Here is a 22678-nt window from a genome sequence, read left to right on the forward strand (position 1 = left end):
AATTTTCCGGATATTTACCGGTATCACTGTGTGGAAGGGGCTCAGCTCAACTCAGCACATGAGGCGCGGGGCACTAACCCAACACATTCACACTCATGCACCACATCACACACTGAGCTGTTTTTCAACCTCATTTCTTACTGAGTGTGCCATTTCTATGACCTAGGGCTTTTGGGTGGGATAGCCTTGTTGTTGTTTTTTCTACGTTTTACTACGTTCAGCTAAAAAAGACCACAGTACTTGGGTTGAAGTTCAGCAGGATGTGACTCATAAAACTTAAGAGGCTCATTTGTGTTCATTTCTTGGTATTGTTTTATTGGCCACAATCTTTGTTTGGGCAAGTTTCGTGCTTGTGGTCTTCCGACATCTGATAAAATGGCCATAAAGCACGAAGGGAGATTCCCAAAAGTTTCCCAAAATTGCCTTGAGTGGTGAACTGGTGAACGCAGGGCATGTTTGTGACGCTTTTTCTTCATTTCCTAACAGGAAAGATTCTCTTCAGAAGAAGTCACATCAGAGATGTGGCCATGAAACGTCTGAAGCCCATCAATGAGTACTGCAGGGTAAGTCAGTCAATAAGCAAGCGCACACACAACTAAATATCTGACCTGTTATTAACAGTTGGCATTAGGGTTGCACAGTATATTGCTTTAGCATACATATTTCAATGTGTCACTTAGGGCCTACTCACACTATGCCATCCGTACCGTGCCCAGGCCCGTTTCCCGGATCGTTTGAGAAGTGTGAGTGCGCTGAATCGGGCTCAAGCACGGTTCACTTGGCCGGCCCTGGCCCGGTTGGAAGAGGTGTGCCTGAGCGCGGATCACTTGGGCTTTGGCGCGGTACGCTTGTGTGTGAGCGCGAAACGCGCCAAAGCCCGAAACCGAAAGCGAGACGTGACTTTTAAGGGACTGTTTGATATGGATTTATTAATCATTCTTACTGTTCAGTGAACGCAAACTGCCGTAGTTTATTAAAGACGCAAACTCCTCATAGCACGCCAGCTGCGCGCCTTCAGCAGACCTCCTCATTCCTGCAGCACGAGGGCTTTGATTGTTGATGAGCGCCAAAAGTGGCGGATCTGTTCGGTAAAATATCTGACTGCGTGTCCCCGCATCCCTAAGGACTGTTTGGCGAAATATTTGACTGTATGTCACGGCATAACAAACGACTGAAAGGATATAACTAGAGAAACCTCCACTGTGCTGCTGAGTGAGAGCGTATGGCAAGCCGTTTTAACATTTAAACCTTGTTCTGACTATCCATAAATATATTTAGAGATATAATTATATATTTTGACATGTCATTATTATAATTCGACGTGTCAGAATGACAATTAGAGATATCTGCAATTACAATTGTACTAGTACGAAATCAGATTGGAGATATCTGCAAATATATTATGACTAGTCAAATTCCTCCATTGACTTCCATTGAAAAATATTTGCAGATATCTCTAACTGAGTTTTGACTTGTCAAAAATCCAATTCAAGATATCTACAACTGTAATTCGACTATTAGTAAATTAATTAGAGATATCTTACAAATGTATTTGTAAATATCTCTAAATATTACGAATTAAAGACATCTCCAAATGTATGACTAGTAAAAACTCATTTAGAGATATCTGCAAATATTTTTCAATGGAAGTCAATGGAGGAAAATGACTAGTCATAATATATTTGCAGATATCTCCAATCTGATTTCGTACTAGTACAATTGCAATTGCAGATATCTCTAATTGTTATTCTGACTAGTCGAATTATAATTATGACTAGTCAAAATATAATTATATCTCTAAATATATTTATGGAGTCAGAACAAAGATTTAAATGCTAAAAAGGCTTGCCATAGAGAGCGCTTCTGAACAGCGCAGCAGCGATGACGTAAGCGTGCCGAGGCCCGATATGGTGTGAGCGCGGGCCGTCGGGGGAGACGGGAGGGGGGACAAGCGTGCTTTGGCCCGGTTCGAGGCAACTGTACCTAGTGTGAGTACGGCCTTAGGCCGCATTTACACTGCACTGTTCAAGTGAGTTAATTCAGATTTTTTAAATTTATTTATTTATTTTTCTCCCATGTGGTACCGATCAGATATAGCCCATGTACGTGTAAGCAGGAACATATCACATGGATTCCGATTTACTCAAATCAGATTCAGGCCTTGTTCATATGCGGAAATTTATCCGATATGAATCTGATCTGTGTTCTCGTGTCTGCAGTGTAAGCAGGTAGATCGGATTTTCACCTGTCAATGCGAGTCGCGTGTCAATAATAACCATAGCGAATGACATTAAGTCGGACACTTTCATTTCCGAACATACTCCCAAACCTTAAATTTCATACACAAGGACTTAAACAGCTTGTATATTGTCATATAGCACAGGTATTTAAGCATGTTAACGAGAGCGAGAGAGCGCAGTGTCCACCACGTAACCAATATAAACTAATATAAATCAAGTGCATACATCACATGCTTAAATCAAAGCATGGACATTACAATAAGATGCCTAAAGGTTTAAAAAAAAAGCATACATTAAAAGAAGATGAACTAATAAGAACATTTCTGCCATAAACTATAGTAAAACAATTTGACAAAAGCTGCGAACAGATTACATACAGGAATAGAGAAAAGAGCGCTCTTTAATTATCAGCTGTTAGTCAGCGCCCGCTCTTTTTTTTTTTTTTTTTTTTTTTTCCTGGTCATTCCGCCTTTGCCATGTGCTGTGTAAATGCAGACAATCGGATACGAGTCACTTTTAAAAGATGATGTAAGCAGGTCAGCAAAAAAAATCGGATACAGTCACAAAATCAGAATCATCATCAGGAGAAAACCCATGCGAGCACGGGCAGAACATGCAGAAATGCCAACTGAACCAGTCGGGACTCAAACCAGCAACCTTCTTGCTGTGAGGTGACAGTGCTACCCACTGAGCCACCATCATGGTAGGATGGGTTACATCAGATTTGACCATAATAACTAGGTTTTCATTGGTGTCCAGAAAGGCGCAGTTTACAAATAAGATGAATTATTATTTTTTTTTATTTTTATTATTATTATTACTGTCACCTCACAGCAAGAAGGTCATTGGTTCGAGTCACGGCTGGGTCAGTTGGCATTTCTGTGTTGGTGTGGGTTTCCTCCGGGTACTCCGGTTTCCCTCATAGTCAAAACACATGCGCTATTGATGATTTGGATGGACTTAGTCAGCTGTAGTGCATGAATGTTTGTTAATGCGAGAGTTTATGGGTGTTTCCCAGTCCTGTGTTGCAGCTGGAAGGGCATTAACCACGCAAAACATATGTCAGAGTAGTTGGCAGTTCATTCCGCTGTGGCGATCCTTAATAAATAAAGGATTAAGCCAAAGGAAAATGAATAAATGATAGTTTTCAAGAGTTTTGATGCATTAGAAAATGCATCATACACTAATGGATTCCTGCTGAATATAGACTGACTATATTTTTCCATTCCACAAATTGGTCCCTGTTAAAACTTTTAAGCAGTTTATAGAGTTTTTTTTTTGTTTAAAGAGGTAAGCACTAAGCAGGAATCAAAAGTAGGTTAACTTCAAGAGAGATCAAGCATTAATTCCACGACTTGAAGCCAGTTTATCTATGGTGGTCTGCTCTGTGACTTGAATTGCTTTAACATGAAAGCCTGTTCCTTCTTGAGTAACTCTCAGGCGTTTGGTGGAAGGGTTAAGAGGGGGGGAGCCAGGAATCCACATTTGGCAGGGTAATGTCTGCTTTAGGGCAGGGGTTTGGAGCTGCGCTGAGTTAGCACACCATGGCTTTTTGCTGACTTTTTAAAGAGCTGCTTCTCAAAGAAACTCCTTTTTTTTTTTAAACGTTGCTTTTTGTGTGGTTTCTGTGCGAGCGCTCATGATCTGTGACTCCTGCAGGAAGGTTTTCACCTCTTTTGACTGTAATGTTTTTTTTCTTCCAAAAACAGCAATTAAAACTCAGTTCAAGCTGTTCCAGGCACCCTTCACTTACCACACACCTACTTTAAACAAACCGTGTCGGCGGTTGAGTCGGGGCTGTTGTGTGTTGGCTATAACAAATGATGTCTAGGCTAAATGTGTGCTGGAGCCTCCTTGTGAATGCCTGTTTTACATAATATAATCGTTTCAATGTGTTAACTTTCTACATAGCAGTAGACATTAAAGGCTGATTTATACTTCTGCGTCAAATGCCGGCGTATGGTACGGCGCTGACGCATAGCTCTTCGCCGTGGCCGTCACTGACTTGCACCTCTCAAAATGGTCGTGATTGGTCGGCTTGGTAGTGCTGACGAGTCTGTGCGGGACTGGGCGGCGCTAGCCCAATGTAGCGATTGTTTACAAGTGTGGAGTCCCGTGAAGGAGCTCCGGATGGAAAGTTTTGTTTAGTGTTTACCTCATAGTTAAAGTTGTTGCACGTCCGCCGGTTCCTGCCTCAAAATGAGCGAGTTTGAGCCACTTGTACATCCAGGAAGTGTTTTGGAAAAGCAAACAGCAGCGAAGAAACTCGACACAGAGGAACATTTACACCTCACTGCCAACTAGCGAAGTGTTAATGCAGACCAACAGAGACAGCGCGCAGAAGTATAAATGCACAGCTACGGGCGTTGCATGCGCTGTGGGTTACGCCGGTCACTTGACGCAGAAGTATAAACCAGTCTTAAGGCCCAATCCCCTTAAACTCCACCCCTTAGCCCTTCCCCCTACCCCTTTTGGTGCGTTCATGTGAAGGGGTAGAGGTGTCCCAATTCTCTTTAGCTTAAAGGCGTAGGGCTAAGGGGAAGGGCTAGATACTCCTTCAAACCGAAATTTTTCAGGAACACACTCGAAACCAAGGGGTAAGAAAATTCTGCTCTGGGTTTTTGTTGATTTATTACGTTCATTTGATTTGTCAGCCCTGTATTGTCTTATTATTTAAATACAATGTAAAAAAATATAAGATGACATGTATTTAAGAAGTGTATGAAAATTACCATTTATATCCTCCTGAGACCCCGCTCATTGACTTGTGTCCTCTGTAGTGAACATTGTGTTTTCATGAATTTTCTTTGAATCTGTTGAGCTTCTCTGTCAAGTCCTGTTGTACTGTTCAGAGGACATCCTGGGCTTTCTAGTAATATGTCATTTGATTGGCTGGCATGCTAGGAACCACTTCTTACACTGCACCCAAAATGGCCGACATACAAAAAAGCACATTTTATGGAAGGGGGAGAGGTAAAATGTAGCTTTTTAAATGGTTTTTACTATTATTATTACATATATATTTGTTTATTAAAGTGTCAGGAACAATACAGTTAGCTTTTAAAGCTGTAAATTTGTTTGTATTTAAAAATTTCATCCTTTTTTTAAATGTTCACTATAGTAGACACATTCTTAGGCCCCGTTTACACTAGTGCGTTTTAGTTTTAAAACGGCGTTGTAGAATGAAAACGATCCGCGTCCACACTCGCGTTTTACCCAGCGTTTCTGAACAGCTCTCCGTCCACACCAAAACGCTGAAAACGCACATCACGTGACCACACACACACTCTCGGGCAAGCGCTCCAGCATTTCTACCCAGATGAGAGCCAGATGCGAGACTGAACTGTGTGTGGGCTACTTAATATTGATGAAAAGCCCCAATCAGAGAGGCGAACGTTTGCAGCCCCGCCTCCGTTTTCAGATGTCTCTGTCTTTCCCCATCCACACTGAGACGGAGCAGCAGCGTTTTAGAATGAAAACGGCCTCTCCAGCGTTTTCAAAAAGCTCCGTTTTCGGCGCTCGAGAACTCCGGCGTAGTGTGGACGGATGGCGTAACCGTAGCAAAACTTATGCGTTTTCAAACTAAAACGCACTAGTGTAAACGGGGCCTTAATGTAATTAATGACTGCATGTTGTAGGGGGCAGAACTGAAGCAGAGAGGATCATTCATTCATTTTCTTGTCGGCTTAGTCCCTTTATTAATCCGGGGTCGCCATAACGGAATAAACCGCCAACTTATCCAGCACATTTTTACGCAGCGGGTGCCTTTCCAGCCGCAACCCATCTCTAGGAAACATCCACAAACACTCATTCACACACACACTCATACACTACAAACAATTTAGAAAATGAACACACTGCGGACAATAAAAGAAAAATAGAATAAATATCTATACTTTTATATTAGACACAGATCTGGTGCTTGTATTTGCAGCAGCTCCACGTCTACAGCTTCAAGCATTGGCTAAATTAGGCTTTACAGTCTCCTTTACTTCCATTGTTTCTGTTCAGCTGAGGGAACTCAACCAACCCCGTGACGTCAGCCACAGAGACATTCCAAGATGGCGGTGCCCTAAGTTTTAAAATCTATAGTAAAACACGCCGTTTTCTGCTAAATGCTTACATTTATTTGAGTTTGTTTAATATATTTTCATTAAAGTGGAATCCAATGTACAAAATCAGGTAAACTTGATTGAGTGCTTCATTTCCCCTTTAAACATCTGGATGTTCGCAAAATTACTCGCAATATAAACAGTAGGCAGTATACAGTATATTAAGCAGTGTTTAGTGAGCAGTAACCCCCTCTACAATCACTGCCCATTCTCTTCTATTGGGATGTATGTGAACGCTCTTCTCTACCTCTTTGTCTTGCATTCTCTCTCTCTCTTGCACATGCACTCGCGTAAAACAATCAAGGTAATGCACCCTCAGTAAAGAGCACCCAATAAAGTCCATTTGCTATAATTGGCCATCATATAGCCTGCGTCTTGAGGGAATGGTAATGAGTGTGCAGGTCAGGTAGTGCACCCCGGGGATGCATCAATCTGCGGACATCCATGGAAATCCACATCAATAAGATCCATATCAATCCAGTCGTCATACAATATAATGCTAAAAAGAGCGATCGGTCACTTTCCGTCAGCCTCATCTTAATAAAGCAAGCATGTTTTTGTGCGTAAAGGCAGCCTTTTCATTAGGAATATTGAGCATTGGGCAAACACGCAGATCTATGAGCTGCCAGAGTAATTGGCGAGTCAGAAGCAATTGTGAGAAATTGGCGCAGGTTTGAATAGGGCACCTTGAGCAGATGCGCCTGCATGCGGATTTAAGAATTCCAGTCAGGTCAGGCTTCATAATTCAGCATGTGGACAGAAGGAACCTCCTTCTGCAATGTCCGTCTGAAGGACACTCAAGCAGCACTCAGCATTATTAAATTAAAGCTCCTCTGCCAAAATATACAACAGCAAAAAAGCAGCTCATATCAGACCGAAGCACACCGAGCTGCGTTTGAGGTGGAACTGGATTTGAACGCTGTAAAAATGCAGGATTCCACACCATTCCCTCATGTTGTCCCAACACAAATTGATTAAGTTCACTTAATTTTTACAAATTTAGGTGGATTAAACAAAACAATTAAGTTGTCTTAAGAATTGTGTTGATTCAACTCATTTGAAATATTTCAGCAAAAGAAACATTGAGTGAAGACTGCTGCCGTTTTTTCTTGGTTTCTTTCTTTTTGACAAAAAATGAGTGAATACATTTAGGCCCCGTTTACACTAGTGCGTTTTAGTTTGAAAACGCATAAGTTTTGCTACGGTTACGCCATCCGTCCACACTACGCCGGAGTTCTCGAGCGCCGAAAACGGAGCTTTTTGAAAACGCTGGAAAGGCCGTTTTCATTCTAAAACGCTGCTGCTCCGTCTCAGTGTGGATGGGGAAAGACGGAGACATCTGAAAACGGAGGCGGGGCTGCAGACGTTCGCCTCTCTGATTGGGGCTTTTCCTCAAAATTAAGTAGCCCACACACAGTTCAGTCTCGCATCCTCTTCTTGTAAGTCAAGGACATACACAGCATGTGTTCTAGAAAAGTGCATTCTATATAGTGAGAAAGTGAGTAGTATGAATGGAACTCAGATGTCATGTAATCCAGCCATTCCCAACAGGGGGGTCCCGGCTCACAAGGGGGCCTCAGCGAGCTCTGTGGGGTGTCGTGTCATTTAAAGGGCCATGAAACCCCCTCGTTTCAGCAGGGTGTTTTCACACCTCTACTTTGGAAAAAGTCTGAAAAGTGGGCGTGTATAGTATGTAAGCATGCGATTTTTGGACGCAGCCCAAGTCACTGAGTGTGTTTTATTTTGTTCTCAGGCCCTGATCCAGCTGCCAGTTTATATTTCCCAGTGCGAGGAGGTCCGTGTGTTCTTTGAGACACGTCCTGAAGACCTGAACCCACCAAAAGAGTATGTTTACACTGCACTCAACACACACACACGTTTGTTTTTGTCAAAAGTGGGGACATTACATAGGTTTCCATTCATTTTATACTGTCCAAACTGTATATTGTATTGCCCTCACCCCACCCCACCCCTAAACCCAACCATCACAGGAGACTGTGTGCAGCTTTACTCTCTGATTAAACTCATCCTGTAGGATTTATAAGCATTTGGAGAAATGAGGACGTCACCATTGTCCTCATATTTCACCTCCTTTTTGTAATACCTGTGTCATACCCATGTCATTATACGTCCTAATATGTCAAAAACACACTTCCACACTCACACACAAACACACACACACAGACATGTTGGTTTTAGTGGTTTACGAGGACTCTCCATACTGTATTTTATACAGTAAAAATGCTTATTATATGGCCCTGTCCTACTCCCAAACTTAACCCCTTACAGGAAACGTGTGGCAAACTCTGATTGTGAAAAGACCCTATGATGTATGATTTTTAGGAATTTTGTATTGCAAGGACAAAGGGAATGTCCTCAAACCACATTAATAGAGTTTAACTTGGTCATACTCATGTCATTATACAAAAATCTGTTCTTCTAAACCACCAAAACCAGTACACACACACACACAGCTTAACCTATCTTAATCCATTTTGAGCAGGTTGCTAGATCGATCAATAAATAACCTTTAGTTTACATCGCAGCTGAACAAAATCACAATTCCTGCTTGTTTTTTTTAGGCTCTTCTGGTATGTGGAGGAGTTTTTTTAGAGAATATTTACTGGAAAACAAATATAGTCAGGCATACATTTAGCACTGGGGTTTTTCAGAAATGTAGACACAAAGGATCCGCATGTTTCAAGTAATCGCCATTTCCTAGCTCAAAGCAAATTGATAAAATTGGAAGAAAAACAAGTTGACTTGACTATTAGGCCCACTATGAAAGTGTAGTTTGACATTTTAATGTAAAGAGAACATTTTTAATTTATATTTATTATGTGTATATTTATCCCAAAGCAGCTTTAGAGAGAGTATTATCATAAAACAATCATTCATTCATTTATTTTCCTTTGGCTTAGTCTCTGATTTATCAGAGGCCGCCACAGTGAAAATAATCGCCAACTTATCCAGGATATGTTTTATGCAGCTCATGCCCTTCCAGCTGCAACCGAATACTGGGAAACACCCATACACTCTCTCATTCACATTCATACAGTATGGCCAATTTAGTTCATCCAATTCACCTGTATCTCTTTAGATTGTGGGGGAAACCAGAGCACCCACGCAAACACAGGGAGAACATGCAAACTCCATACAGAAATGCCAACTGGTCCAGCCTGGGCTCGAACCAGCAACCTCATTGCTGTAATGCAACAGTACTAACCACTGTGCCACCATGCCATCCTGTCATGAAACAATCAAGCAAAAAAGCTGCCAAGGAAAACTCTATAAATAATCCTAATTGCTCAACCAGACATGCCATATGTATCCTAAATATTTGAAATTTAGGAAGGGTTCATTTATATTTTTGAGGGGGTTTTTTTCTGTAGCACTTCTGGATGCCACAATTTTATTGCTTAGGTATTCTTTTCCATTATTTAATATAAATGTAAGGTGTCACGGTGGCGCAGTGGGTAGCACGATCGCCTCACAGCAATAAGATCGCTGGTTCGAGCCTCGCCTGGGTCAGTTGTCATTTGTGTGTGGAGTTTGCATGTTCTCCCAGCTGCATGCACTTTCCAGCTGGAAGAGTATCCGCTCCATAAAACATGTGCTGGATAAGTTGGCGGTTCATTCCGCTGTGGCGACCACAGAATAATAAAGGGACTAAGCTAAAAAAAAATGCTAATGTTTTTAAGCGCTTGTTTTTAATTACTTTTTGAGTAGTGGCTTTTTTTTTAATTTGAGTCTAAATGCTAGTAAAAAAATAAAGCCATTAAAACTTAGTAATGCTATTGTCAGACTTAACTAATAAACCAAGTTTTAAAAGGGATAAAGTATATTAAAAATCTAATTCAACATTATAAACAAAACAATAGTTTATGACACTGAAAAAATGTATATGATACTGCCAGGGTAACAGTGATGTACTGGTTCTAACATTTGAACAATTAATTAATTAAATGATTTATTTATTCATTTGTTTTAATGAATTAATCCAGGGTGTCCGCTGGGTCTTAAAAAGCCTTAAATATAAAAAACTAAATTTTAGGCCTGACACGGTGGCACAGTGGGTAGTGTTGTCCCTTCACAGCAAGAAGGTAGCTGGTTTGAGCCTCGGCTGGGTCACTTGGCATTTCTGTGTGGAGTTTGCATGTTCTCCCCTTGTTGGTGTGGGTTTCCTCTAAAGTCCAAAGACGTGTGGTATAGGTAAATTGGGTAAGCTAAATTGCCTGTAGTGTTTCCCAGCGATGGGTTGCAGCTGGAAGGGCATCTGGTGTGTAAAACTTATGCTGGATAAGTTGGCGGTTCATTCTGCTGTGATAAATAAAGAGATTAAGCCGAAAAGAAAAATGAATAAATGAATGAATTTTAGGCCTTAAAAAGTGTTAAATTCACTGAGATATTGTGTTGTAAATCATTTTAAACTGGTCTCCATTTTGCTTTATCCAAGTAAAGCTACTCAATTGGGCCGACATCCATCCAGTGACCAACAATACTTCTTAATATAATGCAAAGTTTGCAAAGAGATTCAGTTCACAACAGCTTTTACACATTTTTTACAGCAAATTGCCCAAATTAAGCTCTCTAATCAGAAATTATTTCTCAAGATAAAACCAGGCCATTAGAATAAATCTGAACCCTGCATATGTCTAAAATTTTATTCTTAATGGTCTTAAAAAGAGTCTTGAAAAGTCTTCCATTTGATTGGATGTAACCTGCAGAAACCTTGTAAATAATGAATTGTTTCATGAATTATTTTTATTTATTTCTTTATTCAGTCAAAATAAAATTGATTAAATTACCTAACTTGTGTGTTTTCATTTGCAGGGAACCAAGTGGAAAAAAGAAATCAGGTAAAGAACCCATTTCTTTGAGAAAGTGCCATGCGCAGTTGGATTTGAGACATGTAATTGACTTTAACTGTGGTTAGTGTGCCCTCTGGTGACCGTGCATGTCATAAATCCCTTAAGTAAAGTTTTGAGGTAAAGTATCCTCCATGAAATGTTTGTGAAGGCTGCAGCCGTTACTGTGGATGCTTTTGTATTTCTCCTCCACCTTCCTCCCTCACTCCTGCTCTCATTCGTCTTCCCTCATCAGGCATTGTGGAGCGAGCGTCTTCTTTCCTAAAGAGAGGTAGTAACAGATACTTGCTTAGCCATGCTCTCTGTGTGTTTGACCTCTCCAAGTGCGGCCTTCCCGTAGGAGGGTGTTTTAGGTGGGCAAGGGCAAACGCTTTGTGCTCGGTTCCTGTGTGATTGCATGGCAGTGTGGTGGTGGTGATGGTGGTTGTTTAATGGAGGACCATTTAGCTGAACCCTTTGTTGATCTTTTTTTTTTTTAGCTGTTAGGAAATGATACTATAGACCATTTTGAAGGATGTAAACAACAACAATGGCCCCAATTAATTTACTGTTTAACTTTTTTTAAATTTCCATAGATTCTGAGAATCCCAAAAAGAGCCACATATTGATAAATAATGTTATGGCAGCTGTAACATGAAGTTATGATTGAATTGCTCCTTGTTACTGTTAGGAAATAGTTTGATAACAAGCAGGAAATGTTCATGGGCCAATGACATGACCACATTGACATGGTCTATAGTTCATTATAGTGTTCATTAGAGGAAAAAAGGCTCATTTTACAAGTTAAACATTTTTAAATCCATTCAGTAATTTCACTTTTAGCTTAGCTTAGCATAATGAATTGAATCGGATTAGACCATTAGCATTTCATTAAAAAAAATTCCAAAAAGTCTTTTGGTAGTTTTCTTATTTAAAGCTCGAGTCTTCTGTAGTTACATCGTGTAATTAGATGCACAGAAAATGAAAAGCTGCTATTTTCTAGGCCAATATCGGAGCTCTACTTTCGTTCGGGTGTAATAATGAAAAGCGCTCAAGGCACTGTTGATAACTACATTTAAGGAATCATTCACAGAAATGAGCAACAACTCAGCTGGCATGTCAGTCTCTGCTTCAATGATTCAGTACAAATCACAAACCTAAACTTCATCTGCTGCGCTGGTGTTGTTTCTATCACAGATTGTATTTGTTTTAGGATCTAGCAAATGTGTTTGTGTTTTTCTGAACCATCTGATACACTGAAAAAAAAAACTGATTAATTGGATTTACTTAGGGTGTACTCAAACTAGGCACTAGGGATGCAACAATATAGTTAGCCCACGTTTTCGGTTCGGTTCTCATGGCTTGACACATGTTTTTTTTATTTTTATTCTATAGGCAATAGGAACAGTAAGAAAAAAAATAAAAAAATAAAAACAATTATTGCAATACTCATTTTGTTTTATTTAAAAGCCTAGAAAAGTACACTAGTTCCTAGTGTATTGTATAAAAAATATTAACACTGAAATCTCACAGCTGCTGGTCGCCCATGTACAAACTGGGGAACACATAAAGTCCTACACTTTGAAAATAAACATGTGAAGTTAATAAAGATAAATTGGCCATTTCAAATAAACATATTTGTACTTAAGTAAACAGAAATAAACCATCTTAATTATCTCGGTGCTGAAAAAATGAGAGACATGAAAAAAAGTGGAAATGTTTTCAACTAGGAAAATGTGCACACGTCACATGTTCACCGCTTGCACAGCATGTGCGCGTCACTTTCATATGCATGACGTGCAAGTCTCACGCCTCCATTGTAAATGACAAAATTACAACCTAAGCTTATTGGCATTCCTTCCAAGCTGGGCGCTCAGCAGCCACATTTTAATCAAACTATAGCCTTCATACAAAAAACTTCATACCGAATTATTTTTTTTAAATTAGTATTGACAATGGTGTTCGGTCAATAAATATCAATACTGATTGTATCGCCCAGCCCTACACATGATTAGTAAATCCATATGAAACAGTCCCTTAAAAGTGAAGTTGCGTCTTCGTTGTGTTTCACACTACAAGTGTACTGCGACAAAGCCCAACCGAACCACACCTCTTGCAACCGGGCCAGGGCCGGCCAACTGAACCACGCCTGGGCCTGAATCAGAGCACTCACACTTGTCAAACCAACCGGTAAATGGAGGTCAAACGTGCCTGAGCATGGTTCGGATAGCCTAGTGTGACCACACCTTTACTTTTTTTTCAAGGTAAGTGGTGGTAAACAATTTATATGGACTAAATTTAAACAAGCAAAATAAGTTGAATATTACTACATTTAATTTATTTGCTCAAATTCAGCCCATATGAGTTATTTGCCATCACCTACCTTAAAAAAATCAGTAAATCCAATGAATTATTTCTTTCAGTGTACACTATAAAAATGCTGGATTCGACACAATTCCTTCAGGTTGTCCCAACCAGTGTTCGGGAAAGTTACTTTAGAAAGTAATGCATTACAGTATTGAGTTACTCCCCAAAAAAAAGTAAGTAGTTGGGTTACTTAGTAATGTATTATTTTTTTTAAGTTACTTTTGCATTACTTTTCTGACCTGGCTGAGGCTGGCTGGCTTTTTTAATAGAGGAGTTTTGCAATTAACAACACACTGTGTAGCCCACACCTACATTTACCTTTAAAAAACATTTTAAAAAAATGTTTTGGGATAATGTTGTCGGAGAACTTTCTGACCCCAGAGCTATACATGCCTTATATTCAGATTATTAAAAGTTTAAAGCAAAAGTTTACTACTCTGTCTTCAGTTTGTCTTCAGTAAAATCACTGTCCATTCAGATGATCCCCTTTTCCTTTTTTTCCATGCATTTAAAATAATGAACGGTCCCACGTTATATTAAGTGGCCTTAACTACTATGTACTTACATCAAAAAATAAATACAATGTACTTACTGTGTTTATAATGTATTTGAGAACACTTGTGGTGCTTTTGAGTTGGGATAGAGGTTGGGTTATGGACAGGTTTGGTGGCATGGGTAGGTTTCAGGGTGGGTTAAGGTGTAAGGGATGGTCAACAGTACATTTACAAATGTAACTACAGAAGTTAATTACAGATGTAATTACCTACATGTATTTAATCAAGCATAAGTACACAGTAAATACATGTATTCATACAATAAGTACATTGTAACAAACTATTAAATCCTGTGTAAGTACATATTAGTTAAGGCCACTTAATATAAAGTGGGACCTAATGAACACATTCTCTTATCGACTGTGTGATTCATTGTGACTACTATCATTTTAATTCAGCAATTTATTTTTTCAAAGCTAATTAATTAAACTAAAAAGTAACTCACATTTAAAAAAAAAGTTACTCAAATATTATTACTTAATTTTTAAAAGTACTCGTAACTTAGAAAAGTTATAGTAACTCACGTTACTTGTAATGCATTAAGCCTGGTTTATACTTCTGCGTCAAGTGACCGCCGTAACCCACGGCGCATGCAACGTGCGTAGCTGTGCATTTATACTTCTGCGCGTTGTCTCTGTTGGTCTGCAATAACACTTCCTAAACGCTAGTTGGCAGTGAGGTGTAAATGTTCCTCTGTGTCGAGTTTCTTCGCTGGTGTTTCGTTTCCCTGAACACTTCCTGGATGTACAAGTGGCTCAAACTCGCTCATTTTGAGGCAGGAACCGGCGGACGTGCAACAACTTTAACTATGAGGTAAACACAAAACAAAACTTTCCATCCAGAGCTCCTTCACGGGACTCCACACTTGTAAACAATCGCTCGCGCCATTCGCGCGGCTCTCGGTCCCGCCCAGACTCATCAGCGCTACCAAGCTGACCAATCACAGAGCTTACGTTACACGCCGTTGCGACGTGTAGTTACATTTTTTGAGAGGTGCACGTCAGTGACGGCGACGGCCACGGCGAAGGGCTATGCGTCAACGTCATAGCATACGCCGGCGTTTGACGCAGAAGTATAAATCAGCCTTTACCCGCAACGCTGGTCCCAACACAAATTGATTAAGTTGTTTTTGCAAATGTAAGTGAATTGAACATGAAACAAGTAAGTTGTCCCAACGAAATCTCAAGAATTGTGTTGATTCAGCTCATTTTAAATAAGTAGTTTGATGAAGCAGCAGAACTCATTTTAAGAGTGCAGATATTCGTCTTGTGTCTGTAGCGGTGTTGCTGATTTGGTGTGGGTTTGTTTCTGTGCAAGACTCTCAGCACTAAACCTCTGGCTTTCCTGCTTTGACCTTTTCCCAATCACGTTTCGCTTCTTTCTTCTTTTGTTGTGGTGGTGGGACACTAGCAGAGTTGTCGTTAGCTGTCCGCTCTGTCCCTTCAGGAGGAGACTCGTCCTCTGCTGACCCGCTGCTGCTGGACCAGTATGTGGCCGTCACCGACTACGAGAAGCAGGAGAGCTCTGAGATCAGCCTGTATGTGGGCCAGGTGGTGGAGGTCATCGAGAAAAACGAGTCCGGTGGGTCTGTTATTGTCAGATATCACAGAATATATTCGTCTACGTAGACTATTAAAAGTGTTAGTTCACCCAAAAATAGGAATTCTGTTATTCATTGTTCCCCCGCATGTCAATCCAAATTCCACCAACACAAATTAAAGGGGAGCTATTATGCAAAGATCACTTTTATAAGGGGTTTGAACACATTTTTGTGGTGCATATTACCAGCTTCTTGTGCTAAAAATGAGTTACTCTTCATAAAAAAAGTCTGCAGAATCACTTTAATTGACATTCTCCCTTTATTAGTGTCATTAAAGTCAGAAAGCCCCCCCATTAATGATGATTTCACTCTCATTAGCATAGAAAGTAGTCTTGTTTTTGAATCTGCCACTATGCTGACTCATAGATATTTGTAGCTCCGCCCTCTTTTGAAAAGATCTCATTTGAATTTAAAGTGACAGTCTCTAAAACACCAGATTTAGGATTATAAAACATTATTCGCGGGGTATTTTAAGCTGAAACTTCACACATACATACACTCTCTCTCTCTCTCTCTCTCTCTCTCTCTCTCTCTCTCTCTCTCTCTCTCAAGGGACATCCTTTTACATTTTGACATACATTTATTTTACATGTCCTAAACTTTTAAAGGACAAAACTAAATTCCCTGATATTTAGTGACTTGGACCAAAATTATCAAAATTTCCTGAGTTTGAGGGCTCTATTTTGACGGTCCATTTGCAAAACGGAAAGCGCAGGGCGCAAACGCTTTCAGGAAGTGTCAGAATTCATATTTGCTAATTTAAGGACAGGAAAATCCGCTTTGCGCCGTTTCGCATGGTCTAAAAGGGTTGAGTTTATTTTCTTAATGAGTTATAGGTGTGTTTTGAGAATGAACCAATCAGAGTCTCATCTCCCATTCCCTTTAAGACCCAGCTGCGTCGCGCCAAGAGCGCATTTGCTATTTACAGGACGTAAAGTAAGTGGAAAAACTGAGCATTTCACTAGCAAACAGTTAACAGTTTTTTTAAACAGGAAACAGTTAACCAGAGCATCTACCATGCAAGAATGAGAGATAAATGATCTACTTTCACTTTCGCTCTTGGATAGGGAAACCTTTACGCTCAGACATCAATTAGCCTATAAATAATTAATTTAGTTTGTTAAGCACAAATATTTGTTTCAAAACTATTTCTAAATTCAGTTATAATTTCCAGCAAACGAATAAATGAACAATAATAACAAAATGTGCTCAAAAACCTGAGTTATATCCTAAAACACATGCTGTGCCCCATATGGTCTAAAACCTGCAGGTGGACAAATCTAAGCTTGTTTTTAATAAAACAAATATAAATATGGATATAATAAATAATACTGCTAATAATAATAACATTATACAAAAGCAAATTGTTATGAATGAACTGAAAAAGCCTCCCGAGATGAAGAAGACATAAAAACAGTGATTTTTCATATTTATGTAGTCTAGAAAATAATATGTTTTGTAATATTTTAATCCTTTATATTTATATCCTATATCTATTCTTATTATATCCTATATATAGGCCTATCCTTAATATTAACATTTTTTCATATGTAAAGATATTTGCCTATTGCTCTATATCTTGTGTGTAGGCTATTAAGCAGTGTGTAAGCGAGGCGCAAGTCTGCGCTGGAGTTTAGACCGGGTTTGTTTTGGTCTAATGAAAAATCTATTATAGTTTCTCAAAATAGCAACGCGCCAGCGGTCCGCCTCAGAACGCCTTCCTTTTTAGACCAGAACACCTATGGGCACACATATGAGCGCTAATGCATTTGCTATTTAAACAGCGTAGCGCAACGCCTCAAAACCACTCTTGCGCCAAGCTGAAACTAGCAAACAAGTATTGCGCCGTGCCTTGCGCCTCATTGCGCCGGGTGTATGATAGGGCCCTCAATGTCTAGAATAAACATTTTAAAATACGATGATATTTCTAAAATTCTGCAACTCGTGAGAACCCTGATTTATGTGCACAAAAAAAAAACATTGTTCACCTTTGTTTTTACTTTTTTGTCAGGTTAGGGGGTGCATTTGCTTCGAATGATGCAATTTATTGCCATTAAAATCTACTGAGTGACAACCAAGCGTCCTATTGAATGTAAATGAAACAAGTAAATGCACACCATGACCTGACATGGAAAACATAGGTGAACAAGTACTACAGTGTTATTTTTGTTTTGTTTTTTGCCACACAAAGAAGTTTTTAGAGCTTCGTATGATTACAGTTGAATCACTGAAGTGAGAATGTTTTCAAACATCTCTGGACCATTGCTGTCTATGGAGGATGAGAGAGCTCCTGGATTTCTTCTAAAATATATAATATTCTTCTAAAACTTCACTCGTGTTTAGAAGGTAAACAAAGATCTCAGGAGGTTGAAAACACACAAGGCTGAGCAATTAATGACAGAATGTAAATTTTTTTGTGTGAACTAACCCTTTAAATGAACAGCTTATTTTGACATGAATGTTTTGCCATTAGTTACTCATGAAGTATTTCCATCTGTAAACGATTTTTCCCCCCCAGGCTGGTGGTTCGTTAGCACAGAGGATGCTCAAGGTTGGGTTCCAGCCACGTGCCTGGAAGCTCAAGATGATCCGGATGATTTCTCACTTCCAGCAGAAGAAGGTAAAGCCTCCTGAATAAAGCACCTGCAGCTAATATAGTATAATATTGGGGACCTCTTGTTTAATCTGATTTGGCATCTGTTAAGGGTGAAGTGTCAATTTTTTTTTAATGGTCTTTTCTATTTTAATATGCAGAGACTCTAATGCTGGGTTCACAGCAAATGTGAAGGGAACATGCGCATCATGTCAGTCTCTCTAGTTTACTCATTTTATATGTATATAAATACATATATATATATATATATATATATATATATATATATATATATATATATATATATATATATATATATATATATATATATATATATATTTATTTATTTATTTATATATATTTATTTATTTATATATATATATTTATTTATATATATATATTTTTTTTTCTTTTTTTATATATATATATATACATATATATATATATATATATATATATATATATATATATATTTATATTTATATATATATATATATATATATATATATATATATATATATATATATATATATATATATATATTTATATTTATATATATATATATATATATATATATATATATATATATATATATATTTATATATTTACAGGGCTCGAAATTAACTTTTTTACTTGGTAGCACCGGTGCTCCCAACTTCAAATATTTAGGAGCACCAAAATTTTTTTAGGAGCACCAGAAAAAATTTAGGAGCCCCCACCAAAAATGAATGAGCACAGCTGCAAATTGTTTTTTAAGGGATTTATTGTATTTTAAAACAACATTAATAGGACTAACAAAAACCAGAAACAACTATCTAACTAATGCTGCGAAGACATTGATATTTGTGTGCAATAATTCCAAAATGAATGTCTAATAATTATAGAATATTAATGATGATGAAAAAGACAATAATAGTAATGAATTCCTTTTTCCCATTATGATGCTGCCTTAAATGTGCATGAATGTAGGTTATCTGCTATAAAAAGTCTGTTACTTTATGAAAAATAATTGTATAGTTTGCATCAAACAAAAATGAAGCATTGCAGTAAGAAATATTTATTTTGTACTGCTGTTTTTATATGCATGTCAATTTAATAAATAATATTACTGCTACAAAACAAACAAAAGATTATAATAAATCATTCAGTTCAATGATGAAAGCTGCAAAGCAGTCATAAGTAAATAAATAAAAAAATAATATACACCTTAAAAAAGAATAGACAAAAGAAAGAAAGTAAAGTCTCACTTCTATCACTCTTTTAAAGTTTTGGTTTCAGTTTGTGTCAATTTAAAGGTTCAGTCTGAGCTGATCTTCATTTTTCTGTGTTTGTGGAAAAGCTGGCGAGTCAGCCGACCCAATTAATAAGTAGGCAGCGCAAGATTATTGCGCTAACCATCGGCGCAAATCCGGTCTTTGTTATGAGCCGCAGTTTCAGTGTAAACTTAGTAAAGGCGAGCTTCTTCTGACTTTTAGCGGACGTTTGCGCTGAACACGCAGTGAATGCAATACATGGAGATTCGGGCACCTTCTCCAAGAAGCGCGTACTCGATTGATCTCAGCTGGCGGATCATTATTCACCACGTGACGTGTCATGATCGCTTTCATCTGCGCCTCAACTTTAGGTGGGGTTTGCAAACCTGTGTGCTTTAAGTTTTTACTCTTCAGCTGTTTGCATTTCCCTTGGTCATAAAAGCTCCTTCCCTGTCATCTGACAGCGGAAAACCTTGAGTGAATGACAGCTAATATGAACCAATATAGCGGCAGGGAAGAGCGATTCAGCACGTTTTTACAAAAAATCAAAACAGGTCGCACTACAACCATTATCTGCAGTCGCACTAATGCTCCCATATATATTATGAGGTCGCATAGATTAATTTTCGGGCGCATATGCGACCAAAATGGTCGCAATTTCGAGCCCTGATTTATATATTTATATATTTATATATATATATATATATATATATATATATATATATATATATATATATATATATATATATATATATATATTTTTGGACCAGGCAGTTGAAGCAAGTGTGAAAGCACCCGTACTCAGGATAAGAGATGAGCTGTTCTCATTTCATCATATGTGTGTTTTTAGTTCAGTTTTGCAGTACATGGATTAGATAAGATATTAAGATTAGATTTTAAGCAGCTCAACATGTAAAGAGAAGTGACCTGAAGCTTTTCACATGTGTCTGCTTGCTCTCTGCTGGAGTGTGCCGGAGATTCTGGTCACTGCCGAGGCACGTTGGTCGCCGGCGTACTTTAGGGGATCTGTTCGGCACAGGCTTTAGCCAAGGTGGAGAGCACAGCACTTTATCCTCCTCTACTGTGATGATGATGATGTCCTCGCATGCCTGACCCGGCATGTGCTGCTGGAACATGCATGTTGCGTAGGTGTGACCACAGCATGAACTGGGGAATTGTGCATCATCTGCTTTTTTTTTTATTCATTTGTTTTTGTGCAGTATCTTTATTTGACATGCCTTCAACTGTTTGACGTGAAGTTATAATTATTATCCCTCCTGTGAAATTTTTAATGCTTTCAAATATTTTCCAAATGCTGTTTTTTTTCAACATTTATAAACATAATAGTTGTTTGCGTGAATTTGTTGCGATATTTGAACGATATTGGACGCTTGAACATTTTGAGTTTACTTGCGCCTCCCTGGTGACTTCAGTTTCATTCCAAAATGGCTGACATGAATTTAATTGAGAGAGTAGCTGCGCTTTGTGCTTTAGGAAGGCTGAAAATTGTTGTAGATTTGTTCGCCACTGTGTCTGGGTCCTACATAGCAGGGTTCAACGCTAAGGATTTTTTCTACTGGCCCGATTGGGCCAGCAGTTCAGATTTTTACTTGCCCTGCGAATATTTTCACTGGCCCCACCAAAAAAAAGTTAGGTTAATAGATATTTCTTAGCCACATGTTTTTAATATTGTGTCAAAAATGTGTTTTGAATCTAGAATTTTTATATTTTTAAATTGTTAAAAAATGTATAATGAGCATATCTTCGCATTGTACCCATGTAAATGTCTGCTTCCAAGACATTCTTTTAGCCTCATGAATTCATTTCGCTGTACTGGTTTTTACCAGGTTACAAAAAAAAAAACCGACATGCTCACAACATCCAATCAGATCAAAGGAACCGAGAAGCAACATGGTGTTTACGACATCACTGAGAAGGCAGCATTTAAAGGCTTAAAAGCACAAACTGTTTCTCAATTCTAAGACTGTATTCATATGCAATTGAGAAATAGTCGCAGACAAATTGAATTCTTGTGACAAGGCACTACGAATCGGGCCAGTAACAATTCTGTCTACTGTCCAGAGCGCCTCGCACGCTGGCCCCGGGCCACCAGGCAGTGGATGATGGCCACTTTCAGCTGAGTCCCTGTTTGATGAGCTGTTGTCTGGTGTCGGCAGGAGGATTTCCCCTCTGGACTCCAATTACAGGCGCTACATCATGATCACGTCCCTACTAGAGCAAGCACCTGATTGGTTAACACGACACGGATGTCCGCCAAAGTTCCGATTTTTCAATCAAGCGATTTGAGTGAATCACGAATCATTTGCAGCCGAAACGTTTAATTCGCGCCATATCATTCGCTCAAGTAGCATCATAGGTTGTTTGATCAAGTCTTTGCATTGACTTAACATGTAAATCCCTCACGCTTTGTCTTTGCCATGATGACAGTACATAATATTTTACTGGTCATTTTGCAAGATACTAGAATTCAGCTTGGTGTAATATAACTTAACTAGGTTAATTAGACGAGTTGCATTAATTAAAAAATGTAAATAAAAACTGCTTTTATTTCTACTTTAAGAAATAATAATAGGAAATACTGTGAAAATGGCCTTGCTCTGTTAAACATCACTTGGGAAATATTGGAAAAGAAAGAAAATTTCCCAGGAGGGCTAATAATTAACTAGCATATATCTTGAGTAGAGAAACAGAACCAAAGCATGCGAAATAACTCATGTCCATGTGAATTAAGGGCTGTTGACTGATGCATGACTTGTCATGAAGTTTGTATATCAGAGCATCAAACCTGTTGGAGTGATGACGTTAGATTGGTCCATAATCACTTAATTCATTAAGATTAAAATGAATTCATAATCATTAAGAATGATTATGTTAATTGGTACATAATCATTCTTCCCGTCAGATGTGTTTACGAGGGAATGATCCTCCCCCACCCTCCTTCATCTGCTAGTTATGACTTAACAGAAAGAGGAAATTCAGATATAAGCAGTCAATTAGTGTAAATTATAAATGCAAATGTAAAGTTTGAAGCTTTTACCACTGTATCACATTTACCACTGCGCGTTTTCCATTCAATTATGTTCACAAAAGA

General features: G+C 38.6%; 1 protein-coding gene across 11 annotated transcripts in view; it reads left to right on the forward strand.

The window, feature by feature from the left end:
• The window catches only part of sh3pxd2b (SH3 and PX domains 2B), an 897647-nt gene that overhangs the window by 868579 nt on the left and 6390 nt on the right, over positions 1-22678 (forward strand). For 4 of the 11 annotated variants that reach the window (XM_005170288.5, XM_073935491.1, XM_021469251.3 and 1 more), the window contains exons 4-9: positions 487-563; positions 8106-8197; positions 11186-11211; positions 11456-11491; positions 15567-15701; positions 18239-18340. The exons of 2 other annotated variants lie outside the window; for them this stretch is intronic. In XM_005170288.5, the coding sequence (XP_005170345.2) occupies positions 487-563; positions 8106-8197; positions 11186-11211; positions 11456-11491; positions 15567-15701; positions 18239-18340 (468 nt within the window). Of the gene's footprint in view, positions 1-486; positions 564-8105; positions 8198-11185; positions 11212-11455; positions 11492-14484; positions 14657-15203; positions 15702-18238; positions 18341-20326; positions 20618-22678 lie in introns of those variants that run through there. 5 more of the 11 variants (XM_003200907.6, XM_073935493.1, XM_073935494.1 and 2 more) reach the window with 3 other exon arrangements.

This window comes from Danio rerio, chromosome 21 (genome assembly GCF_049306965.1).
Source record: "Danio rerio strain Tuebingen ecotype United States chromosome 21, GRCz12tu, whole genome shotgun sequence".
Lineage (NCBI taxonomy): Eukaryota > Metazoa > Chordata > Actinopteri > Cypriniformes > Danionidae > Danio > Danio rerio.